We start from the raw sequence: 22,720 nt of genomic DNA on the forward strand, positions 1-22,720 counted from the left end.
GACAACTATTAGTCGTGCACTCCACAAATCGGGCCTTTATGGAGGAGTGGCAAGAAGAAAGCCATTGTTGAAAAAAAGCCATAAGAAGTCCCATTTGCAGTTTGCCACAAGCCATGTGGGGGACACAGCAAACATGTGGAGGAAGGTGCTCTGGTCAGATGAGACCAAAATTGAAGTTTTTGGCCTAAATGCAAAACGCTATGTGTGGCGGAAAACTAACACTGCACATCACCCTGAACACACCATCCCCACTGTGAAACATGGTGGTGGCAGCATCATGCTGTGGGGATGCTTTTCTTCAGCAGGGACAGGGAAGCTGGTCAGAGTTGATGGGAAGATGGATGGAGCCAAATACAGGGCAATCTTGGAAGAAAACCTGTTAGAGTCTACGAAAGACTTGAGACTGGGGCGGAGGTTCACCTTCCAGCAGGACAACGACCCTAAACATACAGCCAGAGCTACAATGGAATGGTTTAGATCAAAGCATATTCATGTGTTAGAATGGCCCAGTCAAAGTCCAGACCTAAATCCAATTGAGAATCTCTGGCAAGACTTAAAATTTGCTGTTCACAGATGCTCTCCATCCAATCTGACTGAGCTTGAGCTATTTTGCAAAGAAGAATGGGCAAAAATTTCAGTCTCTAGATGTGCAAAGCTGGTAGAGACATACCCCAAAAGACTTGCAGCTGTAATTACAGCAAAAGGTGGTTCTACAAAGAATTGACTCGGGGGGGCTGAATACTTTTGCACGCCACACTTTTCAGTTTTTTATTTGTAAAAAAATTTGAAAACCATGTATCATTTTCCTTCCACTTCACAATTATGCACCACTTTGTGTTGGTCTATCACATAAAATCCCAATAAAATAAATTTACGTTTGTGGTTGTAACGTGACTAAATGTGGAAAAGTTCAAGGGGTATGAAAACTTTTGCAAGCCACTGTATATGCGTACGTATAGTTGTGAATGTTGCTCATTAAATAACTACAGTTATACTCCATATTATGAGCATTGATTTGCGGTTAAAATGAATTCTGTAATAACGTGTCAACGGTAGCAGTGACAATCGAACACTGCGGTTTTAATGTTCCACGTGTTCACAGATGGATTAAAACAAATAATAACATTGCGAATGAAAACACATTTGATTGCATTCCGTTATCAAACATAGTCAATATTCGCTCTGAAGACATTTCCAGGACAATAGGGTCAGAGAAGGGTGTGTGTGAATCCGGGGTGGATAGATGGCAGGGTGGGGGGGGGTTAGAAGGCAGTCGGTGCAGAATGGATGGATTGAGGCAGGTGAATTAGTACGTGTTGGTTGGAGTAGGTAAAATTGTGAGGGGAGAGCACGGGGGATGTCAGTGGTGTTGAATGGGGGGGGGGGGGGGGGTTCAGTACGGGATGGATGGGGGTAGACAAAAGTGCTGGTGAAACTCAGCGGGTGAGGCAGCATCTTTGGAGCGAAGGAAATAGGCAACGTTTCCGGTCGAGACCCTTCTTCAGATTGTTCCCCACATTCTTCTTGAATGGGAGGATCAGTACAGGATGGATGTGTGGGGGGAGAGATCAGCGCAGGATGAATTGGGGGGGGGGGGGGGGGGTCAGTACAGCGTGGAACGGAGGTCTGTGCAGGATGAATGGAGATCACTACAGGATGAATGAGAGGAAGGTGCAGGGTAAATGGAGGGTATGTCAGTATGGGATAATGCGTGGATTAGTACAGGATGGATGGGGGATCAGTACAGGATGGATGGAGGAGAAGTGTAGGATGGATGGGAAAGGGGTAAGTACAGGGTGAATTGGGGAACCAGTGTAGGATGATGGAGGGGGGGGGGGGGGGGGGGGGGGGGGGGTATGGCGGCAGGAGTATTAATGCACGGTAGGTAGGGCGATCAGCGCAGGATGAATAGATGGGGAGGGGGAGCACACGGGATGTCAGTGAATAGAGGTGGGAATGGGGATCAGTGCAGGATGGAGAGGAGGGGTCCCACAATGGGGGGGGGGGGGGGGGGGGGGTGGAGGGAGCATACCAGTGAGAGAGAGAGAGAGGAGGGGGTGAGGTGGGTGGGAAGGAAGGAAGGTCAGCGCTCCTCAGACAACATCGCCCGCTGCCTTGGCCCTTGGGAACATCTCGCCACTGCATCCCTCCTCCGCCAGCCAACAGCAAGGTGCGGGGGCCGAGCGGTGCAGCTCAAAGATCCCATAGTTATAGTATCTTTGGTGCAGCTGCTTCAGAAGGGTTGGAGCAAATGACCGGCTGCGACAGCGGCTCCATCACCTCCGTCTCCCGCCCCCCCCCCCCCCCCCCCCCCCCCCCCCCCCCCCCGCCCGCCCTGATAAGGGCCTCCGCCTGCAAATCCGCTAACGGCGCTTTCAAAACAAATGCTCCCGCATGCCCGGGTCCCGCATATAGGAAGGATGTCAACAAAATAGAGAGAGTACAGAGGAGATTTACTAGAATGTTGCCTGGGTTTCACCAACTAAGTTACAGAGAAAGGTTGAACAAGTTAGGGCTTTATTCTTTGGAGCGCAGAAGGTTAAGGGGGGAATTGATAGAGGTTTTTAAAATGATGAGAGGGATAGACAGAGTTGACGTGGAAAAGCTTTTCCCACTGAGAGTAGGGAAGATTCAAACAAGGGGACATGACATGAGAATTAAGGGACTGAAGTTTAGGGGTAACATGAGGGGGAACTTCTTTACTCAGAGAGTGGTAGCTGTGTGGAATGAGCTTCCAGTGAAGGTGGTGGAGGCAGGTTCGTTTTTATCATTTAAAAATAAATTGGATAGTTATATGGATGGGAGGGGAATGGAGGGTTATGGTCTGAGCGCAGGTATATGGGACTAGGGGAGATTATGTGTTCGGCACGGACTAGAAGGGTCGAGATGGCCTGTTTCTGTGCTGTAATTGTTATATGGTTATATGGTTATGCCGAGGCCTCCCCCCCCCCGTCCCTCCTTCCTGCCTCGGCGTGCGGGAAGGCTGTGCGGGGCCCGTCATTCGCTCCGACCCTTTCTCACTCCGCACCTAGTATCAATACAGCCGTCACCGCCGACACAAAACGTCGCATTCCTTTTCTCCAGAGATGCTGCCTGGCCCGCGGAGTTACTCCATTGTTTTGTGTCTATCTTCGGTACAAACCAGGTATCTGGTTGCCAAGCCGGGCAAGATGACTCGCCGTTTAGGTTGCCCGGCGGGGCTTTGAGTGGTCAGTGGCACCCGGGCAACCGATAATTTCGAGCCCTGGCGAGGTGTGGCCAGGTGGGGTACACAGAGAGAGAGAGGGGGCTTGATCATAAGGTCATAAATGACAGGACCACTATTCAATCTACTCCGCTATTCAATCGAGGCTATCTATCTCTTCCTCCTAACCCCATTCTCCTGCCTTCTCCCCATAACCCCTGGCACCCGCACCAATCAAGAATCTGTCACTGCCTTAAAAATACCCACTGACGGCCGGCCTCCACAGCCCTCAGTGGCAAAGTATTCCATGATCGTGTGACTGGTCGCATACATTGCGATGATGAGGGGTCATGTGACCAGTGGGGGTGGGCACATGGGGGGGGGGGGGGGGGGGGGGGGGTTGTGTGACCGAGACACTGTTGCCACTGGCCGTAATGGCCACACCAACATCAGGGACCTCTCCAATGCCAGACCACAGGGTGGTGACCTGGACAACGCTGCCGACACATGGCGCCTGGGTCTGGACCCACGGGCAGACGTCCCCCGTGCCACCGAGATACCTCAACCTCTGCCTCTCGTCTGCTCGAACGAAACAACCAGCAGGTGTATGTTTCCTTGAAGGTGGAGTCTCAGGTAGATAAGGCGGTCAAAAAGGTTTATGGCACATTGGCCTTCATCAATCAGAGTATTGAGTATAGCAGTTGGGAGGTCATGTTGCAGTTGTATAAGACGTTTGTGAGACCGCATTTAGAATATTGTGTTCAGTTCTGGGCACCATGTTATAGGAAAGCTATTGTCAAGCTTGAAAGGGTACAGAGAAGATTTATGAGGATGTTGCCAGGACTAGAGGGTGTGAGGTTCAGTAGGCTGGGGTCTATTCCTTGTAGTGCAGGAGGATCAGGGGTGTTCTTACAGAGGTAAAATAATGAGAGGAATAGATCAGGTAGATGCACAGAATCTCTTGATCGGAGTAGGGAATCGAGGACCAGAGGCCACAGGTTCAAAGTCAAAGTCAAAGTAGCCTTTATTGTCATTCAGACCTTGCGGTACAAAATGACAAAAACACACAATAAACACAAATTAACATCCACCACAGTGAGTTCACCAGGCACCTCCTCACTGTGATGGAAGGCAAAAATCTTTGTCTCTTCCCTCCTTGTTCTCCCTCTGCGCCGAGGCGATCCAGACTTCAGATGTTGTGACCCTGCCGGGCGATGGTAAGTAATGTCAGTCCCGCGGCTGAATCCGAGCTCCGCGAACAGGCTGGTTCAACTCCGCGGCCCGGGGTGGTCGAAGCTGCAGCCCTCCAGTCCCAGTGGACGCCAGCTGTTGTTGCGGGAGCTCCCGACCCCCCCCCACCCCCGCCACCGAAAGACGAGGTTATGTTGCCGCTTGCCCCAGCCCCCTCCCTGCTGGTGGTACACCACAGCTCCAGAGTCATACACGCTATTAGGCCCTGCGGAGACGGAACGGGGGAAACCAAAGATGTTTCTCCCCCCCCCCCCCCACACACAACACAACCTAATAAAACAAACTAAAAACAGGACAACAAAAAAAAAAAAAAAACAGATGGACTGCAGGCGAGCCGCAACTGCTAAGGCAGCGCCGCCATCTTCAGGGTGAAGGGGAAAAGATTTAATAGGAATCTGAGGGTATCTTTGTCACACACATGGTGGTGGGTGTATGGAACATCTGCCAGAGGAGGTAGTTGGGGCTGGGACTATCCCAACGTTTAATAAACATAGACAGGTACATGGATAGGACCAGTTTGGAGAGATATGGACCAAATGCAGGCAGGTGGGACTAGTGTAGCTGGGACATGTTGGCCGGTGTGGGCATGTTGGGCGGAAGGCTTGTTTCTACACTGTATCACTGTCGGACTGTAAGACTCTAACCCAATCTGCAGCTGCCGCAAGGTGCGGCAATGTCAGAAGTCTACACGGGCAGCACAGCGGGTAGAGCCGCTGCTTCACTGCGCCAGAGACCCAGGTTCAATCCTGACCTCAGATGCCGTCTGTGTAGAGTTTGTCCGTTCTCCCTGTGACCACGTAGGTTTCCTCCTGGTGCTCCGGTTTCATCCCACATCCCAAATACGTGTGGGTTTGTGGGTTAATTAGCCCTCGGTAAATTGTCCTCTCGTGTGTGTGGGAGTGGATGAGAACATGGGATAACATAGAGCTGGTGGGTGAATTGTCGGCATGGACTCGATGGGCCAAAGGGCCTGTTTCCATGCTGTATCTCCCTCTACTGCCTCTTCTCCCTGTCCCCCACCTGGACTTGCACCACAGCTCCCCACCACCCCCTCCCACCTGTATTCTTTCCTCTGGCAACACGGTCAGCCCAGGCACTCACCAGGAATATTCAATATTCAGGAGGGATAGACAGAAAGGAAAAGGAGATGGAGTTGCGTTGCTGGTTAGAGAGGAGATTAACGCAATAGAAAGGAAGGACATTAGCTTGGAGGATGTGGAATCGATATGGGTAGAGCTGCGAAACACTAAGGGGCAGAAAACGCTAGTGGGAGTTGTGTACAGGCCACCTAACAATAGTAGTGGTGTTGGGGATGGCATCAAACAGGAAATTAGAAATGCGTGCGACAAAGACAAAACAGTTATAATGGGTGACTTCAATCTACATATAGATTTGGTGAATTAAATTGGCAGGTGTGCTGAGGAAGAGGATTTCTTGGAATGTATGCGGGATAGTTTTCTAAACCAACATGTAGAGGAACCAACGAGAGAGCAGGCTATTCTAGACTGGGCATTGAGTAATGAGGAAGGGTTAGTTAGCAGTCTTGTGTGTGACCCCTTGGGCAACAGTGACCATAATATGGTTGAGTTCTTTATTAGGATGGAGAGTGACATTGTTAATTCAGAAACAAGGGTCCTGAACTTAAAGAAAGGCAACTTTGAGGGTATGAGACGTGAATTGGCCAAGATTGCCTGGCAATTGATTCTTGAAGGGTTGACGGTGGATATGCAATGGAAGGCATTTAAAGACTGCATGGATGAACTACAACAATTGTTCATCCCAGTTTGGCAAAAGAATATATCAAGGAAGGTAGTGCATCCGTGGATAACAAGGGAAATCAGGGATAGTATCAAAACAAAAGATGAAGCATACAAATTAGCCAGAAAAGCAGCCTACCAGAGGACTGGGAGAAATTCAGTCCAGCAGAGGAGGACAAAGGGCTTAATTAGGAAAGGGAAAATAGATTATGAAAGAAAACTGGCAGGGACCATAAAAACTGACTGCAAAAGTTCTTATAAATATGTGAAGAGAAAAAGATATGTTAAAACAAATGTAGGTCCCTTACAGTCAGAAACAGGTGAATTGAGCATGGGGGACAAGGACATGGCAGACCAATTGAATAACTACTTTGGTTCTGTCTTCATTAAGGAAGACATAAATAATCTGCCGGAAATAGCAGGGGAGATGGAGCAACTGAGTGAAATTCAGGAAGTAGCCCCATAAATAGTGGATGCATTAGTGATAATTTTTCAAAACTCTTTAGATTCTGGAGTAGTTCCTGAGGATTGGAGGGTAGCTAATGTAACCCCACTTTTTAAAAAGGGAGGGAGAGTGAAAACGGGGAATTACAGACCAGTTAGTCTAACATCGGTAGTGGGGAAAATGCTAGACAGTTATTAAAGATGGGATAGCAGCACATTTGGAAAGTGGTGAAATCATTGGACAAAGTCAGCATGGATTTATGAAAGGTAAATCATGTCTGACGAATCTAATACAATTTTTCGAGGATGTAACTAGTAGAGTGGATAAGGGAGAACCAGTGGATCTGTTATATCTGGACTTTCAGAAGACTTTCGACAAGGTCCCACATAAGAGATTAGTATGCAAACTTAAAGCACACGGTATTAGGGGTTCAGTATTGATGTGGATAGAGAACTGACAACTGAAGAGAAACAGTAGGAGTCCTTTTCAGAATGGCACGCAGTGACTAGTGGGGTACCGCAAGGCTCAGTGCTGGGACCCCAGCTATTTACAATATATATTAATGATTTGGATGAGGGAATTGATTGCAACATCTCCAAGTTTGCGGATGACACGAAGCTGGGGGGCAGTGTTAGCTGTGAGGAGGATGCTAGGAGGCTGCAAGGTGACGGATAGGCTGGGTGAGTGGGCAAATGCATGGCAGATGCAGTATAATGTGGATATATGTGAGGTTATCCACTTTGGTGGCAAAAACAGGAAAGTAGACTATTATATGAATGGTGGCCGATTAGGAAAAGGGGAGATGCAACGAGACCTAGGTGTCATGGTACACCAGTCATTGAAAGTAGGCATGCAGGTGCAGCAGGCAGTGAAGAAAGCGAATGGTATGTTAGCATTCATAGCAAAAGGATTTGAGTATAAGAGCAGGGAGGTTCTACTGCAGTTGTACAGGGTCTGGGTGAGACCACACCTGGAGTGTTGCGTACAGTTTTGGTCTCCTAATCTGAGGAAAGACATTCTTGCCATAGAGGGAGTACAGAGAAGGTTCACCAGACTGATTCCTGAGATGTCAGGACTTTCATATGAAGAAAGACTGGACAGACTCGGCTTGTACTCGCTGGAATTTAGAAGATTGAGGGAGGGAGGATCTTATAGAAACGTACAAAATTGTTAAGGGGTTGGACAGGCTAGATGCAGGAAGATTGTTCCCGATGTTGGGGAAGTCCAAAACAAGTGGTCACAGTTTAAGGATAAGGGGGAAGGCTTTTAGGATCGAGATGAGAAAAACATTTTTCACACAGAGAGTGGTGAATCTCTGGAATTCTCTGCCACAGAAGGTAGTTAAGGCCAGTTCATTGGCTATATTTAAGAGGGAGTTAGATGGGGCCCTTGTGGCGAAAGGTATCAGGGGGTATGGAGAGAAGGCAGGTACAGGATACTGAGTTGGATGATCAGCCATGATCATATTGAATGGGCTCGAAGGGCCGAATGGCCTACTCCTGCACCTATTTTGTGTTTCTATGAGATGAGATGTGGTCACAGTGATATCAGCTGCCTTCTTGCGACAGCATCTCCTGTTGACCCCTTCAGTGGTGAGGAGGTCAGTGTAGATGCGTAATGTTGGTTGGTACGGGCAGTTTGGGCCGAAGGGCCTGTTTCAGTGCTGTGTGACTCTCTGACCAGTACCTCCCTGATTCTAAGCTCCATCCCTACTGTAATGAAGCTGCCTCCCCACCCACCACTAGAGGTGGTGCTAGACCACCTTGCCCACCGGCCAGTTACTGAGCTACTGTTGTGTGTGCTTCATTGCAGGTGGCACTGAGGGCCACACGGAGCCTGGAGTCACACCGGTCCCTGGGAGAGATGTCACGCAGCTCAGACACCCACAGTGCAGGTGAGTCCGTGCCACACGTGCGCACAGGCACACGCACATGGACACACGCACACGCACACACAGATGCACACAAGGGCGCACACATGCACGGACATACATGCACCGCACATACACACACACAAACACGGATACATATAGGGGCACAAGCACTCGCACACGGACATACATGCATGGACACACACACACACACACACACATGGACACACGCACAGCCGCACACACAGATACACGGACACATGCACATGTACACACACACACACACACATGGACATACGCATACAGACACACATACAGACACATACAGGGGCGCACACACACGCACACACAAATGGACATATAATCAAGGACACACACACACACACACATGGACACACACACTAGCAAGGATACACACACACGCACACGCACATGGACACACACACACACACGGGAACTGCATAAGCAGATTAATTGTCACCATGCTCGGCATTGGACATTGGGGGCTGCAGGGCTCATTTCTGTGCTATCTACTATTTTTTATAGCAAAATAAATGTAATCAATGATTGCAATAATGTACACAATATGAAACCATACTAAACAAACCCAACCCCATAATACAAAATCACCCAATTATCTAAACAAATATTCTTAATTGTTACACCCTTAAACAACGATATCCCCACCCTTATTAAGGATGTACTCCACCCCCCGCGGTGCCCGGTGGTCCCAGAAACCCCCCAGGGTGCCCGTGGACAGCGCATAGTCACTCTCCAGTACCACCCGGGCGTGGGCGTAGCCCCAGAGAAGGGGCAGGCAGCCGGCTCAGGCAGAGCTCTCTTCCGCCTGGGGAGGGGGGGGGGGGGGGCACAACTCTATCTCCTGTGTTAGTTAATGCACCTCTGAGCTATGGAGACACACAGTGTTCAGAGCATCTGGCCAAGCCGGAAATCCGCCAGTCATGGCGCCAGGGAGGAGAGGGCTCTGCTCGAGTCGGCTGCCTGCCCCGTTTCCTGGGTTACGTCTGCGCCCGCGTGGAACTAGAGAGGGACTACACTCTCAATAGACAATAGGTGGTGGAGTAGGCCATTCGGCCCTTCGAGCCAGCACCGCCATTCAATGTGATCATGGCTGATCATCCCCAATCAGTACCCCGTTCCTGCCTTCTCCCCATATCCCCTGACTCCGCTATCTTCAAGAGCCCTATCTAGCTCTCTCTTGAAAGTATCCAGAGAACCTGCCTCCACCGCCCTCTGAGGCAGAGAATTCCCACGGGCCCAGACAATGTCCGCGGGCACCCTGGGGGGTAGAATGTATGATTGTAATATAGATTGTAATATTGTAAGAGGGTAGCATTTAAGAATATTTGTTTAGATAGCTGGGTGATTTTGTATTATGCTGGTGGGTTTGTTTAGTATTTTGTGTTGTTTATATTATTGCAATAATTGATACAATTTATTTTTGCGTTTTAAAAAAAACTTCCCAGAGAACAGGGTGAGGGGATGTTGTGATGTCAGCGTGGGGGGGGGGGGGGGGGGGCAGCAACAGACCCAGGCCCACCCTGCCTCAGCTGCACAGACATGGTGGTCTCCAGGGTGGCCTTGTGATGCTGCAGGTTCTCAACATGACAGCTCTTTCCACTATCCCACCCTTATCAGCACAAAACAAAGCTGATATCGTTGGCATCCTGGACTTGTGGTGGCACCATCTTGAGGGCGGCACGTTGGCCCAGCGGGTAGAGCTGCACCAGGGACCCGGGTTCCATCTTGACCTCGGCTGCTGTCTGTGTGGAGTTTGTGCGTTCTCCCCCTCCACGTTGCTGCCTCTGCTCTCCAGGCTCGCTGCCTATGTGGAGTTTGCACGTTGCTCCCTCTCACTGCGGGGACTGTGTTCCACGTTGCTGCCTCTGCTCTGCAGGCTCGCTGCGGGTTCTGGTGAGGGGCAGCTGGCAGATGTTGTGGTGCCGGCTCGACGGGCCGCTGCTGCTGATGTACGGGGCACCCAGAGGCAGCGGCGCGCTGCAACACTCCATCGACCTGCGAGGCTGCACGCTGCGGGCACACACATGCAGCCTGAGCATCGCCCGTCAGGACAGGGAACTGGCATTGCTGCAGGTAAGGACCCCCACTGTAGGGGGCACGCGAGAGGTGTGTGTGTGTGTGGGTGGGGGGGGGTGAGTGCATGTGTGTGAACAGACCATATGGTCTCCCGAGACTCACTCCCCTCACAGGGGGTGGGACGGGGAGGGGGCCATCCACACGTGCCGGAGGTGGCTGGGGGAAGGGACCGGGTGAGGGGGGGGGAGAGATGGACTGGGGGGGTTTAGGGGGAGTGTCAGTGGGGGGCTGGTTTTGGGGTGTGTGTTCAGGACGAGGTCACAGGGCCGCCTGTCCCCACCCACAGGCCGTCTCGCTGGAGGAGAGGGGGCGCTGGCTGCGGCTGCTCTCGGCAGCGGGTGGAGCTGATGCAGACCCCGACCCGGACCCGGACCCGGACCCGGACCATGCCTACGAGGACCCGTCCCTTGCAACCGGAGCATGGAATGGTGCCGGCAATGGACCCGTCAGGTCAGGCAGCACCACCACCGCAGTCCCACCGTTGCTGCAGCCCCAATGTTGCTGCAGCTACACCACTGCAGCACCACCACTGCAGCACTCCACCACCGCTGCAGCTCCACCTCTGTAGCCCCATCGCTGCAGCTACACCATTGCAGCACCACCACTGCAGCACTCCACCACCGCTGCAGCTCCACTGTAGATCCACCGCTGCAGCACTCCACCACCGCTGCAGCTCCACCTCTGTAGCCCCACCGCTGCAGCTCCACATCCACCGCTGCAGCACCACCACTGCAGCTCCACCTCTGTAGCCCCATCGCTGCAGCTACACCACTGCAGCACTCCACCACCGCTGCAGCTCCACTGTAGATCCACCGCTGCAGCACCACCGTTGCAGCTCCACCTCTGTAGCCCCATCGCTGCAGCACCACCACTGCATCACTCCACCACCGCCACAGCTCCACCTCTGTAGCACCACCGCTGCAGCACCACCGCCACAGCTCCACCTCTGCAGCACCACCATTGCATCCTCACCGCCGCGGCCCCACCATTGCAGCTCCACCTCTGTAGCTCCACCGCTGCTGCAGCTACACCATTGCAGTCCACCACCCACCACCGCAGTATGCCGTCTGAGGTCCACCACCGTCGCCGTTCCACCATCGCATTCATTCATCTCACAACCGCAGCCCCCACTGCAGCACAGAGACACAGTTCCACCATTGCCAGGACTTGAAGGTGTGAGCTACAGGGAGAGGTTGAGTTGGCTGGGTCTCTATTCATTGGAGCGCAGGAGGTTGAGAGGTGATCTTATAGAGGTGCAAAATATCATGAGAGGAATAGATCGGGTAGATGCACAGAGTCTCTTGCCCAGAGTAGGGGAATTGAGGACCAGAGGACACAGGTTTAAGGTGAAGGGGAAAAGATTTAATAGGAATCTGAGGGGTAACATTTTCACACAGAGGGTGGTGGGTGTATGGAACAAGCTGCCAGAGGAGGTAGTGAGGCTGGGACTATCCCAACATTTAAGAAACAGTTAGACAGGCACATGGATAGGACAGGTTTGGAGGGATATGGACCAAACACTGGCAGGTGGGACTAGTGTAGCTGGGACATGTTGGCCGGAGTGGGCAAGTTGGGCCGAAGGGCCTGATTCCACACTCTATGACTCTAGGAAGGGCTGAGGAGGTTAAGAGCAAATATGATTGAGGTATGGATAATAATTTGGGTGTAGTTAGGATAGAGCTGCAAGTAGATGGACACAGAGTGCTGGAGTAACTCAGCAGCTCAGGCAGCATCTCTGGAGAAAAGGGATGAGTGTTATACACCTACCCGAAACATCACCCATCCCTTTTCTCCAGAGATGCTGCCTTACCCGCTGAGTTACTCCAGCACTTTGTGTCTGTCATCCATGTAATCCAGCATCTGCAGTTCCTTCCTGCACACAGAACTGTAGGTAAAGTATCATCACAGCAGATTCAGATAAAACTACGGGACATGGGCTTAGGTTGGGGGAGGGGGGGTGGAGGGGGAGAGAGGTTGATATTCAGAGGGGAACCTTCATCACCCCCAGTGGATTACAGTGCTGGGGGGGGGGGGGGGGGGGGGGAGAGTGGTGGGAGCCACTGGCGGAGTGTGGAGAAGAAGACTTGGATTGTTTGGGCGGAGAGGGTCATGAGCCTGGTGCAGGGAGATGGGGTTTGCACAGTAGAGTAGCCACTGCTCAAGCTGGGACATGGCTGCGGTGCAAAGACTTCCTTTGATCGGGGAGGGGGGGGGGGGAGCACGGCTCGACCTGCCCCTCCCTACCCCCCCCCCCCTCCCTCCAGCCCCCGCGGTTGCTGTGTTCTCTGGTGATGACCGATCCCTTGCTTGTCTCCAGTGGGTTGCTGCAGCGGAGAGTCACAACACCCAACGCCTACATGGATGACCCGTTTGGCCAAGTGTCCGTCCAGCCTACCCCAGGGGACGGAGACAGAGACAGAGACAGTGACAGAGACGGTGACGGCAGCCCTTCACCCCCACAGGTATGTCACAGCACCTGCGGAAAAACCATGACACTTTTATCTCCGAGAATGATCCCAGGAATGTGACCGCACTGGGCCTGTACTCGCTGGAGTTTAGAAGGATGAGGGGGAACTTCATTGAAAGGCACATAGTGAAAGACTTGGATAGAGTGGATGTGGAGAGGATGGTTCCACTCGTGGCAGAGTCTCGAACCAGAGGTCACAGCCCCAGAATTAAAGGACTTACTTTTAGAAAGCAGATGAGGGAGCAGTTATTTAATCAGAAGGTGGGGAATCTGTGGAATTATTTGCCACAGAAGGCTGTGGAGGCCACGTCAGTGGATATTTTTATGGTGGAGATTGACAGGTTCTTGAATAGTTCGGGTGTCAGGGGATATGGGGAGAAGGCATGAGAATGAGGTTGAGAGGGAAAGGCAGAGCAGCAATGGTTGGATGGCAGAGTAGACTTGATGGGCCGAATGGCCTAATTCTGTACCTAGAACCTATGAACATATGAATAGGGAGATTCAAGAACATGCGTGTTGGTTTACTGAAGAACACGCATGCTGGTTTACTAAAACACTGAACATACAGTGCTGATGTCAGGCAGCAGCTCTGGGGATCATAGAGAGGTGACGTTAGATTAGACTCGTTATAGCAGGGGAGACAAAGCTAGACAAAGAGTGATGAATGGGTGGGACAAAGCTTGGCGAGTGATAGGTGGGTGCAGGTAGGGAGGGGGGTATTTGTCAGATGGGTGGATAAAGGCTGCAGATGAAAAGGAGGAAGAGGGGAAGGTGTAAAGCCAGAAGGGGGAGGGGGGGAGGTGAGGGGGGGCAGGATAGTGGGAAAGATAGGCACATACAACGGTGGGGCGCAGGAGAGGGCATGGTGGGTGGGGGTTGTACCATCTAAATCTGGAGGTTTCAATGTTCCTGTCGTTGGTCTGTGAGATACCCGACATGTGTCAGGAAGGGTGTTTGGAGCTTGAGTTGAGTTTATTGTCATGTGTAACAAGGTACTGTGAAAAGCTTTTGTTGCGTGCTAACCAGTCAGCAGAAAGACAATACATGATTACAATCAATCTGTTTACAGTGTACAGATACATGATAAGGGAATAATGTTTAGTGCAAGGTAAAGCCAGCAAAGTCCGATCAAGGATAGCCTGAGGGTAACCAATGAGGTAAATAGTAGTTCAGCACTGCTCTCTGGTTGTGGGAGGATGATTCAGTTGCCTGATAACAGCTGGGAAGAAACTGAATCTGGAGGTGTGTGTTTTCACATTTCTATCTACCCCCCCCCCCCCCCCCCCCCCTCGATGAAAGAGGGGAGAAGAGGGAGTGGCCAGGGTGCGACTGGTCCTTGATTATGCTGCTGGCCTTGCCAAGGCAGCGTGAGGTGTAAATGGAGTCGGTAGAAGGGAGGTTGGTTTGTGTGATGGTCTGGGCTACGTTAGGAAAGCTGTGTCAGTGCCACAGTGATCCCATGGACCCTGCCCATCACCTGGTGCATCAGGAAGCCATCCATGCCATTCCCTTTCTCAGGGCCAAATGCCATGAGCACCCACGCCAGCATTGTCCCTGTCTACTGCAGTGGGCAGTCAGGGCTGTACATTGTCCCTGCTGTATCAATGAATAACCTTGGTCCTGCTATTGAGAAGTAGAATCCCAGCCAGAGTTACAAAGGGCCAATCACTGAGTCTCACAGTAGATCGTCATAGAATCATGCAGCACGGACACAGGCCCTTCAGCCCGTCTTGTCCATGCTGACCATCAACGCTAGTCCCACCTGCCCATGTACCTGTCCAAGTGTGTCTTGAATGTTGTTATAGTACCTGCCTCAACTACCTCCTTTGGCAGCTCGTTCCATGTAGCCAATGCAATTCTGTGTGAAAAAAGCTGTCCGTCAGGTTCCGATTAAATCTGTTCCCACCCACCTTAAACCTCTGATTTTGGATTCGCCTACTCTGGGTAAACGACACCTCTATAAGATCACTGTGTGTATGAAGGAACTGCAGATGCTGGTTTAAACCAAGGATAGACACAAAAAGCTAGAGTAACTTAGCGGGACAGGCAGCATCTCTGTAGAGAAGGAATGGGTGACTGAAGGTGATGCTGCCTTTCCCGCTGAGTTACTCCAGCTTTTTGTGTCTATCTTCTATAAGATCACCCCTCATCCTATTGCACTGCCAGGAATAAAGTGCTAGCATGCCCACCCTCTCCCTATAGCTCAGCCCCTCAAGTCCTGGCAACATCCTCGTAATTCATCTCTGCACCCTTTCCAGTTTAACTCCTGTGAGTTCCCCTTGTCAATGGCTGACGGGCGGGGTCCATATTTCCAGCGAGCTCCCCCACCCACCCTCATTGAGTAACGTTATCTCTCGTTTGCTTGCAGCAGAGGCTGGCTCTGCCCAACCAGCAGCTGGGAGACCAAGAAGGCACCAGATTTGCGGAGAATTACCAGCGCAACACCAACAGCAGCCAGGGGGCGAGGTACAACACCCTGCCCAGTGGTAAGTCTATCCAGGCACCGGCACTTTTACCCCCCTCTTTTTTTTTCCATAACAAGAAGCTTTTATTGCATAATCACATTTACAAAGTACTGCGTAAACCACAGCTGCGTGCACAGTTTTTGCAAACATCAAGCATCAAACTATAACTGTACCTCACTACACGTGACAATAAACTAAACGGTGCAGCAGGGTGACGAGCAGTAGAGTTGCTGCCTTACAGAGCTGCAGCGCCCGAGACCCGGGTTTGATCCCGACTACAGGTTGCTGCCTGTACGCAGTTTGTACATTCCCCCCTTGGGTTTTCTCCCAGATTTTCGGTTTCCTCCCACACTCCAAAGACGTACAGGTTTGTAGGTAAATTGGCTTGGTGTATGTGTAAATTGTCCCTAGTGTGTAGGATAGTGTTAGTGTGTGGGATCGCTGGTCGGTGCAAACCTGGCGGGGGGGGGGGAAGGGCCTGTTTCCGTGCGGTATCTCTAAACTAAACTGAACTGAACCATCATCCACATCGTCCCCGCGGTGACCAGCGTTCTCGGGAGACCTCCAGAATCCCCGTGGACACCACATCCTCCCTCTCCAGGGACATACAGTGGTCTCCATATACAGTCGTGGTCTCTATATACAGAGATGGACTGCGCCAGATCCCGAGTTCAATCCTGACCTCGGCTGCTGTCTGTGTGGAGTTTGCACGTTCTTCCTGTGACCGCGTGGGCTTCCTTCGGCTGCTCCGGTTTCCTCGCACATCCCAAAGACGTGTGGGTTTGTAGGTTGACTAGCCCTCGGTAAATGGTAAATGGTAGGGAATTGAAGAATGTAGGTGAACAGAGGGATCTGGGAATAACTGTGCACTGTTCCCTGAAGGTAGAATCTCATGTAGATATGGTGGTAAAGAAAGCTTTTGGTGTGCTGGCCTTTATAAATCAGAGCATTGAGTGTAGAAGTTGGGATGTAATGTTAAAATTGTACAAGGCATTGGTGAGGCCAATTCTGGAGTATGGTGTACAATTTTGGTTGCCTAATTATAGGAAGGATGTCAACAAAATAGCGAGAGTACAGAGGAGATTTACTAGAATGTTGCCTGGGTTTCACCAACTAAGTTACAGAGAAAGGTTGAACAAGTTAGGGCTTTATTCTTTGGAGCGCAGAAGGTTAAGGGGGGACTTGATAGAGGTTTTTTAAATGATGAGAGGGATAGACAGAGTTGACGTGGAAAAGCTTTTCCCACTGAGAGTAGGGAAGATTCAAACAAGGGGACATGACTTGAGAATTAAGGGACTGAAGTTTAGGGGTAACATGAGGGGGAACTTCTTTACTCAGAGAGTGGTGGCTGTGTGGAATGAGCTTCCAGTGAAGGTGGTGGAGGCAGGTTCGTTTTTATCATTTAAAAATAAATTGGATAGTTATATGGACGGGAAGGGAATGGAAGGTTATGGTCTGAGCGCAGGTATATGGGACTAAGGGAGAATATGTGTTCGGCACGGACTAGAAGGGTCGAGATGGCGTGTTTCCGTGCTGTAATTGTTATATGGTTATATGGTTAAATTGCCCCAAGTTTGCAGGGAGTGGATGAGAAAGTGGGAAAACATGGAACTAGTGTGAACGGGTGATCGATCGATGATCCAGTTAGGGCCAACTGTGATCTGTCCCATGGTGGTCATTATATACAGTGGTGGACATTATATACAGTCGTGGACAATATATACAGTGGTCTCTATATACAGTGGTGGTCTCTATATACAGTGGTGGTCTCTATATACAGTGGTGGTCTTTATACAGTGGTCTATATATACAGTGGTGGTCTATATATACAGTGGTGGTCTATATATACAGTGGTGGTCTATATATACAGTGGTGGTCTATATATACAGTGGTGGTCTATATATACAGTGGTGGTCTATATATACAGTGGTGGTCTATATACAGTGGTCTCTATATACAGTGGTGGTCTATATATACAGTGGTGGTCTATATATACAGTGGTGGTCTATATACAGTGGTGGTCTATATACAGTGGTCTATATATACAGTGGTGGTCTATATACAGTGGTCTATATATACAGTGGTCTATATACAGTGGTCTATATATACAGTGGTGGTCTATATACAGTGGTCTCTATATACAGTGGTGGTCTATATACAGTGGTCTATATATACAGTGGTGGTCTATATATACAGTGGTGGTCTATATATACAGTGGTGGTCTCTATATACAGTGGTCTCTATATACAGTGGTCTATATACAGTAGTGGTCTATATACAATAGTGGTCTATATACAGTGGTGGTCTATATAGGGCTTTATTCTTTAGAGCGCAGAAGGTTAAGGGGGGACTTGATAGAGGTTTTTAAAATGATGAGAGGGATAGACAGAGTTGGCGTGGACAAGCTTTTCCCACTGAGAGTAGGGAAGATTCAAACAAGGGGACATGACATGAGAATTAAGGGACTGAAGTTTAGGGGTAACATGAGGGGGAACTTCTTTACTCAGAGAGTGGTAGCTGTGTGGAATGAGCTTCCAGTGAAGGTGGTGGAGGCAGGTTCGTTTTTATCGTTTAAAAATAAATTGGATAGTTATATGGAGGGGAAGGGAATGGAGGGTTATGGTCTGAGCGCAGGTATATGGGACTAGGGGAGATTATGTGTTCGGCACGAACTAGAAGGGTCGAGATGGCCTGTTTCCGTGCTGTAATTGTTATATGGTTATATGGTTATATATACAGTGGTGGTCTATATATACAGTGGTCTATATATACAGTGGTCTATATACAGTAGTGGTCTATATATACAGTGGTGGTCTATATATACAGTGGTCTATATATACAGTGGTGGTCTATATACAGTGGTCTATATATACAGTGGTCTATATATACAGTGGTCTCTATATACAGTGGTCTCTATATACAGTGGTGGTCTATATATACAGTGGTCTCTATATACAGTGGTGGTCTCCATATACAGTGGTCTATATATACAGTGGTGGTCTATATATACAGTGGTCTATATATACAGCGGTCTCTATATACAGTGGTCTATATATACAGTGGTCTCTATATACAGTGTGGTCTCCATATACAGTGGTCTCCATATACAGTGGTCTCCATATACAGTGGTGGTCTATATACAGTGGTCTATATATACAGTGGTCTCTATATACAGTTATCTATATATACAGTGGTCTCTATATACAGTGGTGGTCTCCATATACAGTGGTCTCCATATACAGTGGTCTCCATATACAGTGGTGGTCTATATATACAGTGGTCTCCATATACAGTGGTGGTCTTTATACACCATGCGGCCTTTCACGTGGACCATGGGGAGAGATGTTCAGGACACCAGTGCCTTGGTCAACACCATGCAGATGGTTCCAACCCTCAGATGATCACACATGATGAATTGGCTTCTGTAAATTGAAAATTGTCCCCAGTGTGTAGGGTAGTGCTGATGTACGGGGTGATCGTTGGTCAGCGTGGGCTCAGAGGGCCGAAGGGCCTGTTTCCACGCTGCATCTCTAAAGTCTAAAGTGTTATCAAGGGAAAAGTTGATGCAGGGACTCGACCTATAGTCTGAAGGTCCGCTTATAGAAATAGAATCATACAGCACAGAAACAGGACCTACAGCTCAACTCCTCCATGCAAACAGAGATGTGCCATTTACAGTCACAGTCATAGAGTTGTACAGCACGGAAACAGGCCCTTCGGCCCAACTTTCCCAAGCCAACCAAGATGCCCCAACTATGCTAGTACCATATTTGGCCCATATCCGTCTAGACCTTTCCCATTCATCTACCTGTTCAAATGTCTTTTAAATGCTGTTATAGTACCTGCCTCAACTACCTCCTCTAGCAGTCCGTTCCACATAGGTTTTTGTGGTCTTTATATACAGTTGGCTGGTGTGGTTTTTGATGCCCCTACTATAGGTAAAAGACACTGTGGATTTGCCCATGTTCGGCCCATAAAATAGGAGCATTTAAAGAGACTTTTAGATAGGAGCATGAATATGCAGGGAATGGAGAGGCATGGATATACAGTGGTGGTCTTGGCCTTGTCCTGTAAATGTTTAGAGAGATACAGCAGGGACCCACTGAGTGCACGCTGACCATCCATCACCCCTTCACATTAGGCCTATGTTATCCAACTTTCACATCCACAAGGGGCAGTTTACAGAGGGCCAATCAACTTACAAACCTGCACGTCTTTGAGATGTGGAAGGAAACTGGAGCACCCGGAGGAAACCTACGTTAACGCAGGGAGGACGTGCACACTCCACACAGACAGCAGTTGTGGTTTGGATCGAGCCCGGGACACTGGCGCTGTGAGGCAGCGGCTCTACCCGCTGAGACACTGTGCCGCAATAACATGCCACAGTCTTGCAGCTGCTGCTTGAGTGGTTGTGTTTTAACCAGAGAAGGTTATTGGCTGCAACCTTCCCTCCATTGATGAACTGTACACTGCAAGGGCCAGGAAGCGAGCGGGCAAGATCATCTCTGACCCCTCTCACCCTGGCCACAAACTCTTTGAATCACTTCCCTCTGGAAGGCGACTCCGGACTGTCAAAGCTGCCACAGCCAGTCATAAAAACAGTTTTTATCCATGAGTAGTTGCTCTACTCAACAGCCAAAAATCTGTAGCCTTCCTTTGATCTGGTATTTTGTTGGTTCACATGCTTGATCAATGGTGTTTTATCATTAATGTTTTATTATTATGAATGTTTAGTGTTTTCTGAGTCATTCGTTCCAGTCACTGTATGTCATGTTGTTACTTGCGGGCGGAGCACCAAGGCAAATTCCTTGTATGTGAATACTTGGTCAATAAACCTACTTACTTACTTTACAAACATAAAACATAGAACAGTACAGCACAGGAGAAGGCCCTTCGGCCCACAATGTCTGTGCCGAATATGATGTCAGGACCAGCTCTAATCTGTCTGCACGGGATCCATATCCCTCCACTCCCTGTATATCCATGTGCCTCTTCATAAGGTCATGAATTCCACCATGGTCTATTCCACCATTCAAATCATGGCTAATCTATCTCTCCCTCCTAACCCCATTCTCCTGCTTTCTCCCCATAACCCCTGACACCCGTACTAATCAATAATCTATCTATCTCTGCCTTAAAAAATATCCATTGACTTGGCCTCCACAGCCTTCTGTGGCAAAGAATTCCACAGACTTGTTCTGCACGTTTGCTCTGAGCATCAGCTAGGTGTGCTGTTTTCATTCATGCATTACTTTCCAAACTGCATTTCCTGAAGCCAGATTTCTAACATCTTGGGGTGAATTGGAAAGGAAAGCACCTGAAGGTGAAAGGGCAGCTGCCCGGGACCAATCCACACAGACAGACAAGAAAGACTTCAAAGCAGCGATGGATCCATTGCCTGGTAAGTGGGGTGTTCACCAGGAACATCGTCAAACAACATTTAACACCAAGCTGGAAAGGGTGTGGAGATTATTGACCAGGATGTTGCCAGGACTCGATGGCCTGAGCTGTAGGATGACTATTATCTAAATGGCAGCCAATTAGGAAATGGGGAGATGCAACGAGACCTGGGTGTCATGGTACACCAGTCATTGAAAGTAGGCATGCAGGTGCAGCAGGCAGTGAAGAAAGCGAATGGTATGTTAGCATTCATAGTAAAAGGATTTGAGTATAGGAGCAGGGAGGTTCTACTGCAGTTGTACAGGGTCTTGGTGAGACCACACCTGGAGTATTGCGTACAGTTTTGGTCTCCTAATCTGAGGAAATACATTCTTGCCATAGAGGGAGTACAGAGAAGGTTCACCACACACACCGATTCCTGGGACGTCAGGACTTTCATATGAAGAAAGACTGGATAGACTCGGCTTGTACTCAGTAGAATTTAGAAGATTGAGGGGGGATCTTATGGAAACTTACAAAATTCTTAAGCGGTTGGACAGGCTAGATGCAGGAAGATTGTTCCCGATGTTGGGGAAGTCCAGGACAAGGGGTCACAGCTTAAGGATAGAGGGGAAATCCTTTAGGACCGAGAGGAGGAAAACATTTTTCACACAGAGAGTGGTGAATCTCTGGAACTCTCTGCCACAGAGGGTAGTTGAGGCCAGTTCATTGGCTATATTTAAGAGGGAGTTAGATGTGGCCCTTGTGGCTAAAGGGATCAGGGGGTATGGAGAGAAGGCAGGTACGGGATACTGAGTTGGATGATCAGCCATGATCATGTTGAATGGCGGCGCAGGCTTGAAGGGCCGAATGGCCTACTCCTGCACCTATTTTCTATGTTTCTATGTTAGATGGGCTCGAACCCTGTAACCCTGGAGGATGAGGGGTGATGTTGTAGAGGCGTATAAAATCATGAGAGGAATAGATCGGGTAGATGCACAGAGTCTCTGCCCAGAGTAGGTGAATCGGGAACCAGAGGACATACTCTAGGTTTAAGATGAGGGGTGAAAGATTTAATGGGAACTTGAGGGGTAACTTTTTTACACAATGAGTGGTAGGCGTATGGAGCAAGCTGTCAGAGGGGGTCATTGAAGCAGGTACGTTTAAGTAACATTTGGACAGGATCGTGGATGGGACAGGTTTAGAGGCTATGGGCCAAACGCAAGCAGGTGCGAGTAGTGTAGATGGGATATGGTGGTCAGTATTGGCAAGTTGGGCCGAAGGGCCTGTTTCCACACTGTATGATCAGATGAAATAAGGTGTGAGAGAGGACACACGGAGGTTTGGTCTAAGAGGGATGTTAATCAGAGGAGGAAAGAAAGATGCAGAGGTGGGGAAGTTCAAGGAGGGAGTCCCAGAGCGGAGAAATAGACAAGGGAGGACAGGGGTGTGAATGTCCATGACTCGGAGTGGGGTCGCGGTGAAGGGGATTGTAGAGGCAGGTGGAGCGAGAACTTGAAGGATTTAAAAGCAAAGGTGGCCTGTAAACGGCAATATACAAATGTAAATAGGGAGGCAGAGTTTTGAATGTCCAGAGGGGAGGGGAGTGTGGGGAGGGAGAGGGATGAGGTGGGCGAGGGAGTGGGGGGGGGGGGGGGGGGGGGGAGGGAGGGTTGGTAGTGGGGAGAAGGAGGAGAAAAACAGTACAGCACAGGAACAGGCCCTTCGGCCCACAATGCTTATGCCCAACATGAGGCTGCTGTTAAACTGATCACCTCTGCCTG

General features: G+C 49.7%; 1 protein-coding gene across 1 annotated transcript; it reads left to right on the forward strand.

The window, feature by feature from the left end:
- Positions 1–4,866: 4,866 nt before the first annotated feature.
- On the forward strand, positions 4,867–21,353 carry LOC129694475 (uncharacterized). The gene is made up of 6 exons (XM_055631191.1): positions 4,867–8,531; positions 10,426–10,622; positions 10,912–11,075; positions 12,943–13,087; positions 15,461–15,578; positions 20,833–21,353. Exons 1-6 carry the CDS (start codon positions 8,501–8,503, stop codon positions 21,084–21,086), a joined length of 909 nt encoding a protein of 302 aa, XP_055487166.1. The 5' UTR covers positions 4,867–8,500; the 3' UTR covers positions 21,087–21,353.
- Positions 21,354–22,720: the final 1,367 nt, after the last annotated feature.

Source organism: Leucoraja erinacea, unplaced genomic scaffold (assembly GCF_028641065.1).
Source record: "Leucoraja erinacea ecotype New England unplaced genomic scaffold, Leri_hhj_1 Leri_683S, whole genome shotgun sequence".
Lineage (NCBI taxonomy): Eukaryota > Metazoa > Chordata > Chondrichthyes > Rajiformes > Rajidae > Leucoraja > Leucoraja erinaceus.